The sequence below is a fragment of the Panthera uncia genome, chromosome E1 (genome assembly GCF_023721935.1).
Source record: "Panthera uncia isolate 11264 chromosome E1, Puncia_PCG_1.0, whole genome shotgun sequence".
In the NCBI taxonomy this organism is placed as follows: domain Eukaryota; kingdom Metazoa; phylum Chordata; class Mammalia; order Carnivora; family Felidae; genus Panthera; species Panthera uncia.
Window position 1 is genome coordinate 55,608,743 of NC_064814.1, and position 18,158 is coordinate 55,626,900.

Here is an 18,158-nt window from a genome sequence, read left to right on the forward strand (position 1 = left end):
GGGGGGGGGGGGGGGGGGGGGGGGGGGGGGGGGGGGGGGGGAGACTACAGCAGGAACAGGATTCAGGAGTGGCACAGAACACATAGCAGGCCACAGAGCAATCAGTGTAGAAAAAGATGGAGGGACCACGATGGGCAAACAGCCATGGGGACACACAGAACGCCCCCGGGGGTTGGGGGTGGGGGGCCAAGAGCTCAGCGCGCAGGGCCGTCTGCAGAAGCACTAGCGGGCCCGAGCCCCAACACTGTTCCCCGGAGCAGTCTCGGCTCATCACCAGATGCTTCCGTCTCTCTGCTTAATCAAGGCCTTCAGCACAAGAAGGTCCCCTTTTTTTCTTCCCTCCCTCCGAATTAAGAATTCAACACCTTGGCAGCTGAAATACGCGGGGGTAAATAATTGAATGCTTACCCCTACTTTCCGTAAGAGATCCCCCACGATGTTTAGTGCTGATATCCTAGCAGAAGGAGTTAGTGGACTGGTACCAAAACCGTTTGGTATAGCTAGAGAAAAAGAAGAGAGGAGTGGTTACACTTGTTGTTCCCTCTACATCTTGTTGCCGGTTTTGTTGTTGACGTTACAAAGCAGAATACGCGGAATGAAAAAGAATTCCAAACCGTGGACAGGAAGTACAAAGTGGGACACCCTCAATATGTTGAACTGTCTCCTTCAACTGACTGATATTTAGACTACACCTAATTTTACATTACAAATAATGCTAAAAGGACATATATCCTTCAAACATCTAGACAAGGATTTCTGGAGAAGCGATTCCTAAAAATAGAACTGCTGGGTCACAGGATATGCCCATGTCGTCCACCTTAGGAGATACTGCCAAAATGCTCTCTGAGAAGGTTGTGCCAAGGTCAGCAATCTGTATGGCAACGCCATCAACGATACGAGACATTATCTTTTTTTCTTTTTTTCTTTTTTTTTTTTTTGCCAATTTGATAGTCATTCTGTTGTGTTTTTGTTTCCTTGCTAACTAGATATGTGAATCTCTTCTTCTGGAAATCATCTGTTTATCCTCCACACTTCATCTACTGGGTGGTCTTTCCTTTAATCAACGTGCAAGGGCCCTATCGACTGTAGACGTTCACCCTCTCTCTTCTAGGTCTTACACTTCTCAGTGTGACATTCATCTTCCAAGCTTTTTGTTTTGGTGGGGAAGCCTGGGCTTCCTCACCTTGGTATCATAAATATGTTCCTCTTACGTCCTCCTTAGGTTTTCCTAATTTTTTTTTTAACATTTACATCAGTTGATCCATCAAATATCGAAGCTTTTTTCTTTTTTTTTTTTTTTTTTTTTTTAAAACGTTTTTTTTATTTATTTTTGGGACAGAGAGAGACAGAGCATGAACGGGGGACGGGCAGAGAGAGAGGGAGACACAGAATCGGAAACAGGCTCCAGGCTCCGAGCCATCAGCCCAGAGCCTGACGCGGGGCTCGAACTCACGGACCGCGAGATCGTGACCTGGCTGAAGTCGGACGCTTAACCGACTGCACCACCCAGGCGCCCCTCGAAGCTTTTTTCAAATGGATAGCCAAATGTCCTAATACCGTAACATGAAGACGACTCATCTCATCTGAAATGGCACTTTTCATACACTGAATTCCCTATATATTTTAGCTCCATTGACTTATTAGTCTATTGCACCAGAAATAGGCTGCTTTCATTAAAACATGCTCTGCTGTCTTGAAGGGAAAAGCCTGTTGTTATTAGCCTATTTCAAGTTTTTCTTGGCACACTTACTCTTCCAGAGTAACTTTAAAATCAACTTGCCAATTTAAAAGACCCTCTTGGGATTTTCATTAGCAATTTAAATTACTCGTTGATTTGGGGAGAACGGATGCTCCCGCAGTCTCCCCACTCGGAATGGGGTTATTTCGTGTGACATTTACTCACACCTTCTTGCACGCCCTCAGCAGCCGTTTTCAGTCATGCACGTTTCTTCCGTTTACTTTTGAGATGGTGTCTACCAGTTACGAGCTCTTGGGCTAAACTGCTACATACAAATCCACCTCTGCCACTGAGTAACTGTGTGAGCTTTAGTAAGCCACCCATATGTAGAAGAGGGCTAATAAGAACACTTCAAAGTCGTTGTGAAGTTTAAGTTAGCTAATACACTCTCGAAACACCTGCCCATAGGAAGCACTCAACGCTACGGAGCACTGATCAGTACGTAAACGCTTTGTTGCTGCCGTTCACTGTCCTTGTCCTCCAGAATACAATCTAACTGAAGGTGGGGACGCGGTCCCATTCACCACTAGACTCCCAGCATCTAGAATAATGCACGGCACAGGACAGGGGCTCACCAGGGTATAAACAAACTGCTGTACTTTTCTCGGCAGGTATTTCCAGACCTCGTTTTTCCCTATTATCCTCAAACTATTAAATCTGTGCTTTTATGGAAAGCTGTCTTAGATGCTTTTTGGAAACCGGCAGTGTTACTTCTAAAATACAATTAAAGACAGACCACTTCATAGAGGACGGCCCTTCAGGCTTGCACTGATTTCACTAATCTCCGGCTTCTCGTCAGGTCTGTGCTGACTCATCTGTCACACAAGTGCGGTGATCTGGCACGCAGCAGCTTTCAGGTTGGTTAAAGTGCACACTCTCAGTCCCAGTCTGCAAACGTCCCAGCCTACTTGGACAAACAGCACTGCCTCGGGGTTGACAATCTTAATCCTGTGCCAGAGCAAGCAAGCTCTGTGTCCCACTGACCTTGCCCTGCTCACCGCAGCCAAGTCCCTGAATTAAAACTCTAATGAGCTATGACAGGACGCGCACCTGTCTGGGTCTTACCTCAACTGAGCTCCCGATTCTTCTGATTAGGGCTCAACTGAAGAATTTTCAGAACTTAGCCACACAGTTCTATCGGTACCAGAAAGCAAACCTTTGTTCATTTTCAAATGTTAGGAATTCTGAGATCCTCAAATACACAAGCAGCCATTCTCCAAAATGGACAGTGAGAGTTTTTGACGCCTGCGACCATGTGCACCCCGCCTGCTCTATGTCCTCGGCAGCAACCCCAGCACAAGCGCAAATAACACCACCCTAACGACTCTATGGCATTTTCCCGTTCCTGAGCCAATTTCACCTTATAACTAAGTGAAGGTAGGAGAAGTTCTCTACCGAAGGGCTACTGAGCACTTGAAATGTGGCTACTGCAACTGGGAAACTGAATTTTAAATGTTAATTCACTGTAATAAAAACTTAAATGTGAACGGTCACACGTGGGCTAGCGGCTACTGTACTGGGCAGGACAGATAGAGCGAGCTTACTTCGCTAACTGTCCGAAGAGAAAATCTTCTCCTATCACTCTGAAAGAGAAGATCCTTTATTTAAAAAAGGGATGGGAAGAAAGAGCTCCAGTCTGGGAAGAAAAAAGAATGGAGGAGTGGGAGTGGCCAAGTATCTGCAAGCTGCAAAAATGAAACAAATCTGAATGAAGCCCTGTGGGGGCTCCATTCTAAGGTTCTACGTAGTGGCCACTAAGTGGTGTTTCTGCTTAGCTGGATATAAAAAACCATACTGGCTGACAGCAAAAGGAACATTCTCACGTACTGCTCGTGGATTACTCCGAATGTCACCTCTGAAAACGGCAGCCACCAAGGCACGTAACAGAAAGCCCACGCCCACCTGAGCCGAATGGTAACTCAGGGAGTCTCTCTGTACACGCCGTGTGTAAAAGCCTCTAGTCTTCGGTGATATGTGAAGCGGCCCAAGAAATAAAACTGTATTTAAATACAATCCCCAAGCTTATGTGTAACAAGGTGTGGCACAAGCAAACACACACACACAGCGGAAAAAATTCCGCATTAACAATAGCTGCCCTCGGGAATGCAAGCTGGTGCAGCCACTCTGGAAAACAGCATGGAGGTTCCTCAAAAAACTAAAAGCAGAACTACCCTACGACCCGGCAATTGCACCACTAGGCATTTATCCATGGGATACAGGTGTGCTGTTTCGAAGGGACACATGCACCCCCATGTTTACAGCAGCACTATCGACAATAGCCAAAGTGTGGAAAGAGCCCAAATGTCCACGGATGGATGAATGGATAAAGAAGATGTGGTGTGTGCGTGTGTGCGTGTGTGTATACACACACACACGTATGTGTGTATATATATATATATATACACACACACACACAATGGAGTATTATTCGGCAATCGAAAAGAATGAAATCTTGCCATTTGCAACTACGTGGATGGAACTGAAGGGTATTATGCTAGGTGAAATTAGAGAAAGACAAAAATCATAGGACTTCACTCATATGAGGACTTTAAGACACAGGACAGATGAACACAGGGAAGGGAAGCAAAAATAATATAAAAACAGGGAGGGGACAAAACAGAAGAGACTCATAAATATGGAGAACAAACTGAGGGTTACTGGAGGGTGTGGGAAGGGGGATGGGCTAAATGGGGGAGGGGCATCAAGGAATCTACTCCTGAAATCATTGTTGCACCATATGCTAACTTGGATGTAAATTTAAAAAAATAAAATTATGTTGAAAAAAAAAAAAAAACCAATAGCTGCCTTGCAGCGGTTAGACTGCGGTGGGTCTTTTTTTTTCAACTTTTCAACATGAAGCTGTACTCCTGCTACCATCAAAAAATCAACGTTGCTTTGAAAAACCTGCAACTTCTTAAAGACTCGATGCATTAAGCTGCTCTTACTGCACACGCAGGCACCACTGCCCTGTGCAGGAGCCGCCTGGGAAACCAACCTCTTCCTCTGCTCCACAGAGTGCTTGATTTCACCAACTTCTAAAGTGAAATCACTGCTCACCCCACGGCGACCCCTGCTTCCACGGCAGACCCCCTTCCGTCGCTAATCCACCACAGGTGCAGAAAGAAAAGACAGCACAAACCTTTGGGTGAAGGAAAACTGCTCTCCGTCCCTTTGCCAACGGGAGTAGCTGGCAAAGAAAGCGATGCCTGCACGGCGGAGTCCATCTTTTCACAGTCCAGGGTCGGAGAGCTGGGCGCCGACTTTCTGGTGACTTCCTGCTGTCTCTCCCGGACTGCCAGTTCTTGTCTTAAATCTGCAAAATGTTGCACAGGGAATAACACTCACTCGAGGAAGCAGACACACCCAGCAAAGTCACATCTGAAAAGCCGTAAAGACGTTCCTCCTAAATGACTATTTCCCAAAAACGAGTTTCCTATTTAATGCTTTTTATTTCTTGGGGTATAAAAATGACAACCCTACCGTCTAAATGATCTTTTAGAACTAAAACACTTGGGAGGGCGCTTGGGAGGGCTCAGTCGGTTGAGAGTCCGACTGTGGCTCAGGTCGTGATCTCGAGCCGATCAGTTCATGAGTTCGAGCCCCACGTCGGGCTCTGTGCTGACAGCTCGGAGCCTGGCGCCTGCTTCGGATTCTGTGTCTCCCTCTCTGCTCCTCTCCCACTCATACTGTCTCTCTCTCTCTCAAAAATAAACATTTTTTCTTAATTTTTCTTAATGTTTATTTATTTTTGAGAGGGAAAGAGAGAGACTGAGTGCAAGCAAAGGAGGGGCAGAGAGAGACGGAGATACAGAATCCGAAGCAGGCTCCAGGCTCTGAGGTGTCAGCACAGAGCCCGACGCAGGGCTCGAACTCACGAACCGTGAGATCATGACCTGAGCCGAAGTCGGATGCTCAACTGACTGAGCCACCCAAGTGCCCCTCAAAAATAAACACTTAAAAAAAAGAAAAAGGAAAAAAAAAGCCAATACAAATGCTATAACCTAAGAGGACAGCAAACTATGCTCACGTGCAAAAAGAAACAGGATGGAGGCCAAACCAAAACTCACACTGAACCTACAGGACACAAAAATAAATGCTCTTTTCAACTCATTTGCTTTTATTCTGTTCTTTTGGGATTACTGCAAAATCAATGAAGTACACTTTTAGAATTTTAAGTGGGTTGGTATGGTTTATTAATTATCAAAATGCAGTATTTTGTTATAGAAAGGAAGCATTCAAAACAGCCGCAATTTTTTTCTTGCTTTCAAATCTAGAATTTTTAAGCCCAAATTAACATTTCCTTTTCCAGTTATTCAACTGACCTACAGAACACTGATGTTAAAAAAAAAAAAAAAAAAAGTATACAAAGTTATCCCATTCCTGGGTATATACCCAAATGTCTATCCGTGGATAAATGGATAGACAAAATGTGATCTGTGCATGTAACAGGGTCTTATGCAGACTTAAAACGGAAGGAAATTCTGACACGTGCCACTACAGGGATGAGCCTTGAGGACGTTATGCGGAATGGAAACAAGCCAGTCACAAAAGGACAAATACCCTATGGCCCCACCTCTGTGAGGTTCCTAGAAGAGTCAGATTCACAGACACAGAAGGAAGAACGGCGTTGCCAGGGCCTGGGGGCAGGGGGCCGGGGAGTTACACTGCTGTACAAGCATATAGTGAATACATACTTTCCTTTTAAAATTCTCCCTCCCTCCGTCTTTTGTTTAATACTTGGTAGAATGCGGACTACAAAGAAAGCAGTCTCTTCTTTATCATATGTGCACACACGCAGTGTCATTATGTGCGTAACACAGGAGAAGACCCAAAGAAACCAAGCAGGACGCGCACAGTGGTAGCAGTTAAGGTTCTGGAAAACAGACCAGGGTTTGCATCCCCACTGAAAAGCTCTAAGACTTTGGACACAACTCCACCTCTCTCTGCTCAGTTTTCTGACCTGTAAAAGGGGGATAACACTACCTACTTCTTCGAGTTGATGATGTGTAGGTGCTGAGAGACTAAAAGCAGCACAGTGCCTGACAAAAGGATCGTGCACACGGCCTTCAACCTTGCTCCTGGAGCTGGCTTAGAACCAGGGCTTAGGGACAGTGGGGTAGAGGGTGTTCTTCAAGTTTTAGGTTTACCTCTGGCTTCATCCTTTAACCGCTGTACAGAGACTAACAAAGATTCCTTTTCATCAAGTTCACTTTCTAAAAATGCATTTCGTTCAATGGCCTGATTTAGCCTTTGTTCAAAGTCTTCCAGTGACACTATTGTTGCTCTAAAAAGAAGAAAAAAAAATTGGGAGTCCATGAATTAAATAAATAGCGTGCAAACAGCTAATACAAAAGGAAACTGTCCGTTTAGCTCATGCCATTTCCTGACCTAGAAAGCCTGGCCCAGTTGAAAGAGAATGGTCTCCACCCCCTTGTGACCTCTGGTGGCACTTAGTGTCTCTGTGGCTAGTTTGGGCCATTCAATGTATTCTCTTAAATGCCCACCGAAAATCCTTACGGTTCCTTAAAGGCAGGCCACCTATTACACACTTTGTCTCCCCCCCCGGATTGTAAACACAACAACCAAGTTGACACATTTCCAAGAAGACTTTCCAACAATTTTAGAGTACATTAAGAGTTAAAAATGCGTTTAAAACACCAAGTCCCAGGTCCCGCTCCATTTACTCCATCTCTTCTTCCTGCATTTCTCGTCGTGCTCATTTATTCAACAGACATTAACACGCACCTACTACGTGCCCCCTGCCCACTGCGTGCAGCCTGCTACAGAAATAAAATTCCCTAACCTCAAGTTCGAACTCTTAATGCCTGTGGCCAATTTTACCAAGTCCTATCGGCTGTCAAAATGTCTCTCAACTCCACTCGCTCTCCCCCAACCTTCTGCCCCTGGCTCAATTCCTCATCCATCACCTGGATTACTCCTCAAGGGTCTTCCTCCCTACTGCCAGTTCCTCAGTCCTATCCCATCAAAGTCTGGTGTCCCTCCTTTGTTTAAAAAACTCTTCACGAGGCCCTCATTGCCTCTAGAACGGCTTTCAAACAGCACACAAGGTTCTTCCCAATCTGGCCCCAACCACTTTCAATCTCATGTTGTGCAGCCACACGGTCTCCACACGTCAATCGAAGTGAGATATTCCCACCTCCTGAGCCTTCCTGCCTCTCTGCCTTTACAGCTCTCTCTTCCCCTGGCTGGCCTCTTCCCTCCTCGCAGACTGCAGCTTCAGTGCCAGCGAAGGCTTCCCCAGCTCCCCCACGGTACGCCAGCAGCCGCCGCCTCTGTGCCCTGGAGCCGCTTGGACACTCTCTTCGCTCGAGTACTGACCGTGTCAAAGGTCCACGTCGGTCCCACCCGAGGGCAGCGGCTAGCTCACCTCTGTCATCCTCAGCTCTAGCATCAAGCCAGGCATGTAGGAGTCACTCAGACATTAAGGAAAGAACTACCAGACGGTAATTGTAAAGTAACAGGAATCAAGTTTGGAATGGTTCAGAAACAACTCATTACAGACTGCAGAAAAGCTCAGCAACAGTAACAACAGCAAGCCACTCTAGGCCGTGCGGCAGAATCGTGACGAAAGCAGTATTCTGAGAAAATCCATAGGTTAGCATTTAAACTGAAGAGAAGGAGAAGGAGTAAAGATGTAAAGACAGATCAGTGAGGAAGTCACTACAGAATTCAGGCAGAAGATGCAGGGCCTGCCACAAGTGTGGCAGCACTAAGAACACAGAGGGAAAGACAGAGGAGTAAAGGAGAGGTGTTTAAAAAACAAAACAAAACACCAACAGGACCAACAATGGTAATGAAGGACAGAAGGACAAACAGGGAGAAAACCCTGGGAGGGCATTATCTGGAGAGAGAAGGATCGATTTAGCACCAATGCGATGAAATACCAGAAGGCAACGTTCTGGGACCAAGATCTAGGTGACAGGCTGAGCTGAGAGCTGACAGATCTTCAACCCTGATCGCCAAGTCTGCTTGTTGCAACCGAGTGCACAGCATCCATTTACCTCTTTGCTCGCTCCAGATCATCGTTGGCCTGCTCCAGCTCTCTCACATACTTATGCAACTGCTCCTTGATGGCCCGGGTCTGACTTAAGTCGTCTTCTAATACCGACACCTGCTTGTAGCTCTGTGCATACTGATGTTCTAGTTTCTCCTGAAGGCAATGGGTATAGGAAGGAAAGTGTGTGTGATTAATACAGAGTTGTCCTTAATGAAGGAAGCCACCCAAACCATGAGGGCAGGGATCCAAGGAAATTACCCGCAATCTGAGGTGATGGTACTCCTCTCCTCCTTACATTAAAAAAAAAAAAAAGACATGCATTCCAAGCACCTTAACTCATAAATTTAAAGAGTCAACCATTCTCCCCTCAGAAAGAAATCTAATAATGACCTCTCTGAAAAGAGGTTATTTCCCTATTTTGTGAAACTACTGCCTCAACCCCACACTCGGGGAGGGGGGTGAACTCTGGGTTCTCAGGCTAAACGCGGCCCGGGTGAGCACAGAGAGGGAGACCACCACCCAGAGCCCCACTGCCCTAGCTCTCACCTGTGTCCCCCCCGCCTTCCCCAAACCATAACCCCACCCCACGCCCAGGGGCACAGAAACCCTCAAGCCCTTGGCTAAGGCAGGCGATGGACAGCAACAAAGGGGGTTAATCCTTTAACTCCTAGAAATCCCTTTTTAAAAAGGGATTTTTTTTTTTAAACCCCAAATGAACTTCAAAAGTAAAGAGGCTACGAATAATGGAATAAATGTGTATTTCATACAAAATAATTTTAAAGTGCCACCAAATGAGGCAATCTTGAGCAAATCAGGCAGCTTTGGAAAATGACAGAATGGCCACGTGTCATGAGAACATGATCGCTAAAAACCGGACGGCTACAGGGTTTCTAAGCGAACTCCTAAACCCCAAACCACCTTCCCCTTGGTTCCATGAAAGAAAAGTTTATTCCGAAAACTCACTTTAAGGCTTTTTTTTTTTTTTTCTGCCTGCTGCTCTTAAGCTCCACCCAAAAACCGTATGTCTCATGTGAACACAGCCCAGCGCATTCGACAGCAGCTTGTAAAGCTGCCACAGTTACCTTTAGTGCTTCGACTTCATACTTCAGTCTCTGGTTATCGGCCTGCAAGTCTCTGTTCCTCTGTTCAGCCTGTACTAACTGTGCCTCCAGCTCTGCTTCTAATTCTCGGCTTCCCTCCTGGAATTCAACTAGCTCATCCCGAGCTTCCTGGAAGCTGATCACAGACAGAGTGGGAAAGAGGAGTCACAGGAGGAGTCCCAGGGTCCGCGGGAAGACGACTGCAGGTCAGGTCAATGACTGTGCCCGAACGCTGGTGCTACCACAAAATATACTACATAATAAAGACAGTCTGTCTTACATCACTTATTCTAGGCTCAGGGTTCAGTGAAAGTGACTTAAAAGGTCCAAAAGGACTCACATTTTACACACTCACCCCTAAATCTTTTTTTTTTTTTTAATGTTTATTTATTTTTGAGAGAGAAAAAGAGAGCATGAACAGGGGAGGGACAGAGAGACTGGGGAACAGGGGATCCACAGTGGGCTCTACATTGACAGCAGACGGCCTGATGCGGGGCTCGAAGTCATGAACCCTGAGATCATGACCTCAGCCGAAGTCAGATGTTTAACCTGAATGAGCCACCCAGGTGCCCCACCCCTAGATCTTTCTTATTTAAGGTATTAATAAAGAAACACACATTACTATGCCACAAAGTACTGTTAAGTGTTTTTTGATACAACTGGTTTCCTTTGTAATTTTATTATTTAATTGTATGCACTGAAAAACATTATTTTGGGGCGCCTGGGTGACTCTGTCAGTTAAGCATCTGACTTTTAATTTCAGCTCAGGTCATGATCTCGTGGTTTGTGGGATTGAGCCCCGCATCAGATCTGTGCTGAAGCAGGGAGCCTGCTTGTGATTCACTCCCTCTCTCTCAAAATAAATAAATATTTAAAACAAAACAAACAAAAACACGTTATTCTGAGAAGGGGTCCACAGGTTTCCCCAGCCAATTAAGGCATCTATGACACAAAAAAAGATTCAGAGCCCCTGCCATAAACAGACCCCTCCTATATCCATCAGCATAATTTACTTGGCTTCGCTGAAATAGCAATGAAAGGTTTGGTAAGGCTTAACAAGCTTTATATACCAAAGTAGGAAAGTGTGTGTGTGTGTGTGTGTGTGTGTGTTAAGTTGCATTTTAAAAAGAAATCTAAGGGGCACTTGGGTGGCTCCATCAGTTGAGTATCCGACTCTTATTTTTCAGCTCAGGTCACGATCCCAAGGTCATGGGATCAAGTCCTGCATCGACCTCCTCACTAAGCATGGAGCCTGCTTAAGATTCTCTCCCTCTCCCTCTCTGCCCCTCTCCCCCAATTGCACTCACTGCTCTCTCTCTCTAAAAATAAAAGATAAAGAACCAGAAAGAAATCTAAAGACAAATTTGGTGCTTAAAAGGTTATTAATATAAAAGGCTTCCTCAACTAATTAGACTAATTGAGATTTCCATTAAAACACTCCATTTCTATTAAAGCTCTCCTCCCCTCTCCAAAGCTTCGCTAGCTCCAAACACTGACAGCACTTGCCTGAAAAGAACTAGCGTCTGCTGTATGAAGCCCTAGACAGCTTATCAGAATCTCCCAAAGACCAAAGGATGAGACAGAATCAGCACACACACAGCAGGCCAAATGTAAAAGGAGGTCAGCTACCAGAAGAAATCACAAACGTGAAGTTTTCTTACTGTTTTAATAATTTGAATAAAATTTTATGGCATTTTTATACTATTTAAATACAAGCCATGCTCTATTTCCAGAATCCCAAACCCAACCCCGAAACTCTAAATTTAGCTTTATGTTAAAAGATACACATATCTGCACACGCTGGCACTGGTATTCCAAACGCCTTCCCCTAGTTTCAGGATGCTTTTCAATATTATTACCTTTGTTTATACTTCAAGGAAAGTTCCTTCCAATAAGCAGTTTCCTCCTTTAAACTTGAAAAATTTGGTATATCTTCACCATCCATGATCAAGAAAGCCTGTGAAATATTAAAGACAAACTTTTAATGTTTATTTTTTTTGATAGCAGGGAAGGGGCAGAGAGAGAGGAAGACACAGAATCCGAAACAAGCTCCAGGCTCCGAGCTGTCAGCACAGAGCCCAATGTGGGGCTTGAGCTCACGAACCGTGAGATCATGACCTGAGCCATAGTCTGAAGCTTAACACACTGAGCCACCCAGGCGCCCCTAAAGACAAACTTTTAAACAGAGAACGGGGCACCTGGCTGGCTCAGTGGGTGGAGCGTGCAACTCGATCTCGGGTCATGAGTTCGAGCCCCACACTAGGCAGAGAGCATACAATAAATTGATAGATAACTGACAGCTATTTTTTTTTAATTTTTTAAAACAATAGAGAACATAGGAATCTAAATAAAAGTAGAAAATCTGGGACAACATGAAATCTACAGCATTTTGGAGGGAGTTAAACATGACAGACCCTGAGGGTGATTAACTATTAGAACTCGGGACACACAAATCATCTTACTGCCCAACCTCAGGGACCCCCAATGTTCTGGATAAAGTCAGGAGAGGATATCAACAACGTGCTCTGGTATAGAGGCACACGAGGCACTTTGGGTCAAAGCCCTAGGCTACACAGGAACTGGCCCCGTGGAATCATCCAGCACACCGGGCTCCGGCAGCTGCATTCCAGCCAGCTGATCTTCTGGGAATCGAGCGACAGAACCACGTTTACTGCCCGAGCTGAGGCTACTATAGCATGTCCCCCTCTGGGGTACAATTGCTTCAAAAGACCTATCTGGGACATGTCATGCCAGGTGACCATACTAGGAAATCGGGTACCACATTCTCAATAATTTACTATTATTACACTTCTTTTAAGTCCAAAGCTTCCTCCATAAGCTCACTAATCCCCCAACTTCAATGTTCTCTCATCTTGGTTGCTCACCCAAAGCATTGGCGGGGGGGGGGGGGGGGGGGGGAGATCTATTCAGTTAACTTTGCATGTGGACTATCTAAAAACTCCAACTGGCCAGAGAATGAAATACCAAGGTCATTGGACTCACTCTACATTCATAACTAGAGTGTCTTACCTCCTACAACCCCCTCCCAAGTATCCCATTTTATATTCCAGCAATACTGTTCAAAACTGTCTTAACATGACATTCTGTTTCAGATCTGGATGCTTCCTCTACCTGGAATGGCTCTCCCGTCCTTGTGCATTTGGAAAGGGTCTACTTGTCCTTTCAAACCTCACTGCCATCCCTTCCAGAAAGCCTTTCCTATCCTACCCAGACAGCACTAAAAATCCCCTACACTCCTGTCTACCATTATACCCCACACTTGCTTTCCTGAATATACTTACCACCCAGTAATGCATTTGCTTAAACCATCAGGCTGCGCACTGTTCTTATTTCTACCCCAACACAATGCCTGCACAATAGCAAGATACTCAATAATGTTAACTAAATTAAACCGAAATTGGATCAACCTAATCCATTACTGGGCAGCAAGAACTAAAGACCAGCTTTAGAAGTAAACGAACAGAAACTTGGGGTTGCAGAGAACTTGGGAGTTCACAGAGCACGATCCACTCATAAAGGCTGAGCAAAAAGGCGTTCCTGAAGTCACGAACAGGAAACGCCAACTTCAGGGTGGGTGTACCAGACAGGTAGGTACAAGAGTGATTTCTCACGGAATAATAGTAACACATAACTTCACACACTTGGTTTGAGGCCAACTGCAGTGTTCTGTTTCAGTCCAACCTCTCCTAACCACACCACCCAGTATTACTTTCGACATGTTAGTCAATCTCCCGATTACCTGAAATCACCAATCAGCCTAAGAGTTCTTTGAAAACAGATGGATTCTTGACACACTCCGCCTCTCTCATGGCACCAAGCACAACACTTTGCTCAGAGAAAGTACTTAGTGCTTTCTAGCGTTTCCTGAGCAACTGCTACGTGTCAGACATTGTTGACACTGGAGAAGCACTGAGTGCACCAAGTGCCCCCTCCTCTAATGCGATCACTCCTCCACGGCACACTTCTGCCTGCGTTACCCTGCTCTTGGAGATGCCCTTATGGCCCAACAGCACATTAAAATGTAGGCTGCACGGAGTGGGGAGTCCTGCTGAGACCGGCTTCCAGGGCTCCAATTCTGCCATTAAACTCCTTAAGCGATATGCTTACCCTCTTAACCGTTTTTTTTCATCTAATTAGAGTTAGAACTAGCTGACTTAAGGTTTCTTCAAGTAGGTGTACCGACTAGTAAACATTACTGATTAATTTTACAATCCTATCCCTTCATCAAAGCTCCCCATCCCCACTCCATTTTCCCAGTTGTAGGGGCAATCTTATTTGTAGCTACAATATGCAGTGAGGTGTGAATGATGAGGCCAGTCCAGAAGTATCTGTATCCCAAAAGAGTATCTGAAGCCCCTGAAGGCATCACCATGTGCTATCAATAACTCTCGAGAGTTCCTGCCTAAGTCACTGAGGGAAGGGACCTATTTCATATTAACAAGCCAGATGAAGCTATAACTTCAGCACACGAGAGCGAGCATCCAAACAAGAGGCAACAATCGCTGTGTCCTCTGAATGCTCTACGTAAGGTCTTTCCCCAAAACGCCCCAAAAAATGTGGATTACATTTGAAATCTATGAATTCAGCCCTACAGAAGCTCACAGGCACGGGGCTTCAATTTTGGATAGATGCACTGGTCACTTAAACAATGGCAACCACATACCAATGTGCAATTCAAATATTCAGTTTTTTAATACACAATCCAATAAATTGCGGTTTTGCAAAACGTTAAAGATCAGAGGAACACAAGAAGCAAAGTTTGCTGCTACCTGCTCTAGCTCAGATAAACATCTGTAGAAAAAGGAAAGGTTCCCAGCTAGTTCCTTGAGGGCAGGACCAGTGTCTCATTTATAAATCCTCCTCCATCACCAGAAACATGCGACACAGTAGAAATTCAACAAATATTCACACTGATTTATAACCTTTCTTTCGTTATTCCCTCTTTACTTTCCAAAGTACTGCTTTCCTTTATTAATATCTAAATTCCTATTCCAGGAATGGCATAAGTAAAAAGATTTGTGAGGAGTTTATTTCTACCATGTATTAAATGGGGATTATAAAACCTATCGTTCTTGGCTAGACAGAATAATCCATCCGATGCATGCCAAGCCATGTTCGTAGTCACTTAAAAGCCTCCAAACAGGCTCCACATCGAAGAATATGGAGCTTATGGGACGTACAGGGGACAGCTTTGGAGACACCACCACAAGCTTGCCATCTAAAATGATCACTATCCAGGGGCGCCCGGGTGGCCCAGTCAGTTGAGCGTCCGGCTTCGGCTCAGGTCATGATCTCACCGCTTGTGAGTTCAAGCCCCGCGTCGGGCTCTGTGCTGACAGCTGGGAGCCTGGAGCCTGCTTGGGATTCTGTGTCTCCCTCTCTCTCGGCCCCACTCCTGCTTGTGCTGTCTTTCAAAAATGAATAAACATTTACAAAAATATTTTTTTAATAAAAAAATAAAAAATAAATAAAATGATCACCATCCAGCCCTTTGGTCTTAAATATAAATGGACAACCAAGAACCACCAGACAAGTAAGAAAACCCAGCGGTGTGAATAAGAAAACCCCAGGACCTACTGAACACAGAGGAAACAGGTAAATTCAGACAATGAGAGAATTTTTTTCTCACATAAGAACTCAGGGGGGTCACTTCCCACACACTTCCTGAGACAGTTCCAGGGGAGAGAGAACCAAGACCTAGGCTGGATAGCAAAGGATACAAGAAACGGTGGCTCCAACGTGGGACTGCAAAGAGAGGTCCCCAGATGAAGCCTAGTCCATCAGGCCAAAGGAGTAACTCAGCCAGATGGACGGCTCCAGAAAAAATGAGGAATCCCAGGTAACAGACCATCTGAGTGGGAAGCTGGAAGAACGTAAGGTTGTGATGAACACACATCACTCCTATGTCTATAAGAAAAAAAGTAGGAGCACTGGCTGGCTCAGCCAAGGGAGCACGTGACTCTCAGATCTCAGGGTTGTGAGTTCAAGCCCCATGTTGGGGATAGATATTACTTAACATCTTTTTTAAAAAAGAAAAAAAGTAAAAACTTCCGAGAAGGGAAACACACGGTTAGAAAGTCCTAAGCTTTATATACATTTTAAAAGATTTCAAGTCTACAATGTTTAATTTGTTGATTTACATTATTTTATGCAAATGAGACAAGTTCCATATTTTATAGCCATCAGTGAAATTCCTATTTTTGCCCTTAAATTTGCCATAACTTTAGGGGCGCCTGGGTGGCTCAGTCGGTTGAGTGTTCGACTTCAGCTCAAGTCATGACCTCACAGTTTGTGGATTTGAGCCCCACATAGGGCTCTGTGCTTGACAGCTCAGAGCCTGGAGTCTGCATCGGATTGTGTCTCCCTCTCTCTCTCTCTCTCTCAAAAATAAACAAACATTAAAAAATTTTTTTTTGTTTTAATTGCCATAACTTCTGTGTGTTGCTCCCTTGTAAGGTTCTAGGATTTGGTGAACAAGTTCGTATTATTTTTTAAGCCTTAATTTTGTAGACTTTGAGGATAATACTTCTTCTCAAAGTATTTCTTGTCTTTGCAGCTAATATTCACTTGGCAGCCATCTTGGCCCCTTCAAAATTCACTGTCATGCTTTGGACCTTCTCTAGATTACATATACGCCTTTCTGAAATTGAGTGATGGGTGCCCCCTCAGAATTTCAACATGTTTTTAACATTTCAGTACTCTCTCTGCTACAGGACAGCAATTGCTATGGGTCGACTGTGTGGTCCACGGGCCGGAGTCCTTACAGAAGTTCATATGACCATCAGATGCTGTCCTGGGCAACTGACATTTCTTTGAATGTGTTTTAATGAGGAGTCAATCCTTCTACAGTTGTTTTTAATCTAAAACTGTTACCATTCACATGCCAAATCTGAAACTTCTCTGGGGGAGGCTGTTCTGTTGTTCCCGGCCCATTTACACGGATCTTAAGACCCGAATGCCGTTATGACCTTGCAGGGCACTTAGTAGTGTTCCCTGAGGAATCTCACTATTTACACTTGGGAGTGTGCTATAAAGTACCCATTTGTCCCTGATTTTTGGTTCTTAAATAGGGCCATATTCTTCACAAAACTACCAACGTTTCCATCAGTATTCTCTGGTGACTCAGGTTTTAAATAGACTTTCCTGAGAAACTTCTTGAACGTCTAGCTCTATTTCTTGCGTCCTCCTTGTCCAACTACTTAGTTCAGTGTCAAATAACACTAGCAAAATTAATATGCGTTTTTACTTCACACATGCGTCTCTTATTCTCTTGATTCTTATTTGAACTGAATGTTGACTACGATTTTTGCAATTAAAGGCTGCTTTTACAACGTGCTTATTGGCCCCTGAAACAGTATCATCTACACCTGAAACCTTTTACTAAAGTGACCATCATCTCTTTCGGAACAAACCAATTAAAAACATTTAACCCAGGAACATGGGGTAGAAACAACACAGCATAGTAGCTGAAAGCCCAGATCCTGGAGCCAAACTGCCTGGGTTTGAATCAGACTCCTCTATTCACTCACTGGGTGACTTTGAGCAAGTTACTCAACCACAGTCCCCCAGTTCCTCACCTGTACGATGGGGATCATAACTAAAATAAGGTTGTTATGAAAATTAAGTGAATTAATATGTGTAAAGTACTTAATACTGGGCCTGGCACATAGTAAATGTAGCATAAATTTTGTTAAATTGTAAAAAAAAAAAAAAAAAAAAAATTGTTCAGTAGTGGACCTTTGAAATACGACCACAAAATAAATGTGCTTCAGAATTTATAACATACAAATGATTCCTTAAAAGCTAATCTCTTCCAGAAGGTATACACACAGTCTGGGGATACCACCATTACTGAAAACATTTTTAAAACTTCTTTTGGAACAGCCTTGAAGACCCAGATTAGAAACTAAAAAAACAAAACAGTTACTTCTTTGTGGTCACACCTCATTCTTACTGCTTCCTGATTGGTATTATCCAGTTTTATCATTCTGGTTTTATTCATGAGAAATAACCTTTTCCAGAAATCAGAATTTTTACAAATGACAAACACTTGCTACCACTGCCGATATTCAAAAGATCTTCTCAGGGGCTGTAAAGAGGAAGTCTGTTCAGTTTGCCTCAGGTTACAGCGGGAGGATGTGTTTACCGTGTTACTTGAAACTATGTAACTGGAGATACTAAGGCTATACAGAGTTAGCCAATATGGAAAACTACACTGCTAAAAAAAAAAAAAAAAACAAAAAACAAAACAATTTAAAGCTATTAATGACACGTCAATAAT

General features: G+C 44.3%; 1 protein-coding gene across 17 annotated transcripts in view; it reads right to left on the reverse strand.

Moving 5' to 3' along the window:
- The window catches only part of NDEL1 (nudE neurodevelopment protein 1 like 1), an 80,863-nt gene that overhangs the window by 45,539 nt on the left and 17,166 nt on the right, over positions 1-18,158 (reverse strand). For all 17 annotated transcript variants that reach the window (XR_007459213.1, XR_007459210.1, XR_007459212.1 and 14 more), the window contains 6 exons: positions 11,716-11,813; positions 9,839-9,992; positions 8,761-8,909; positions 6,886-7,022; positions 4,878-5,051; positions 409-500 (listed from right to left, as the gene is read on the reverse strand). Coding sequence is in view for 12 of the 17 variants with exons in the window: in XM_049636968.1 (XP_049492925.1) it covers positions 409-500; positions 4,878-5,051; positions 6,886-7,022; positions 8,761-8,909; positions 9,839-9,992; positions 11,716-11,801 (792 nt within the window). In the remaining 5 variants the exon portion in view is untranslated. The remainder of the gene's footprint in view (positions 1-408; positions 501-4,877; positions 5,052-6,885; positions 7,023-8,760; positions 8,910-9,838; positions 9,993-11,715; positions 11,814-18,158) is intronic.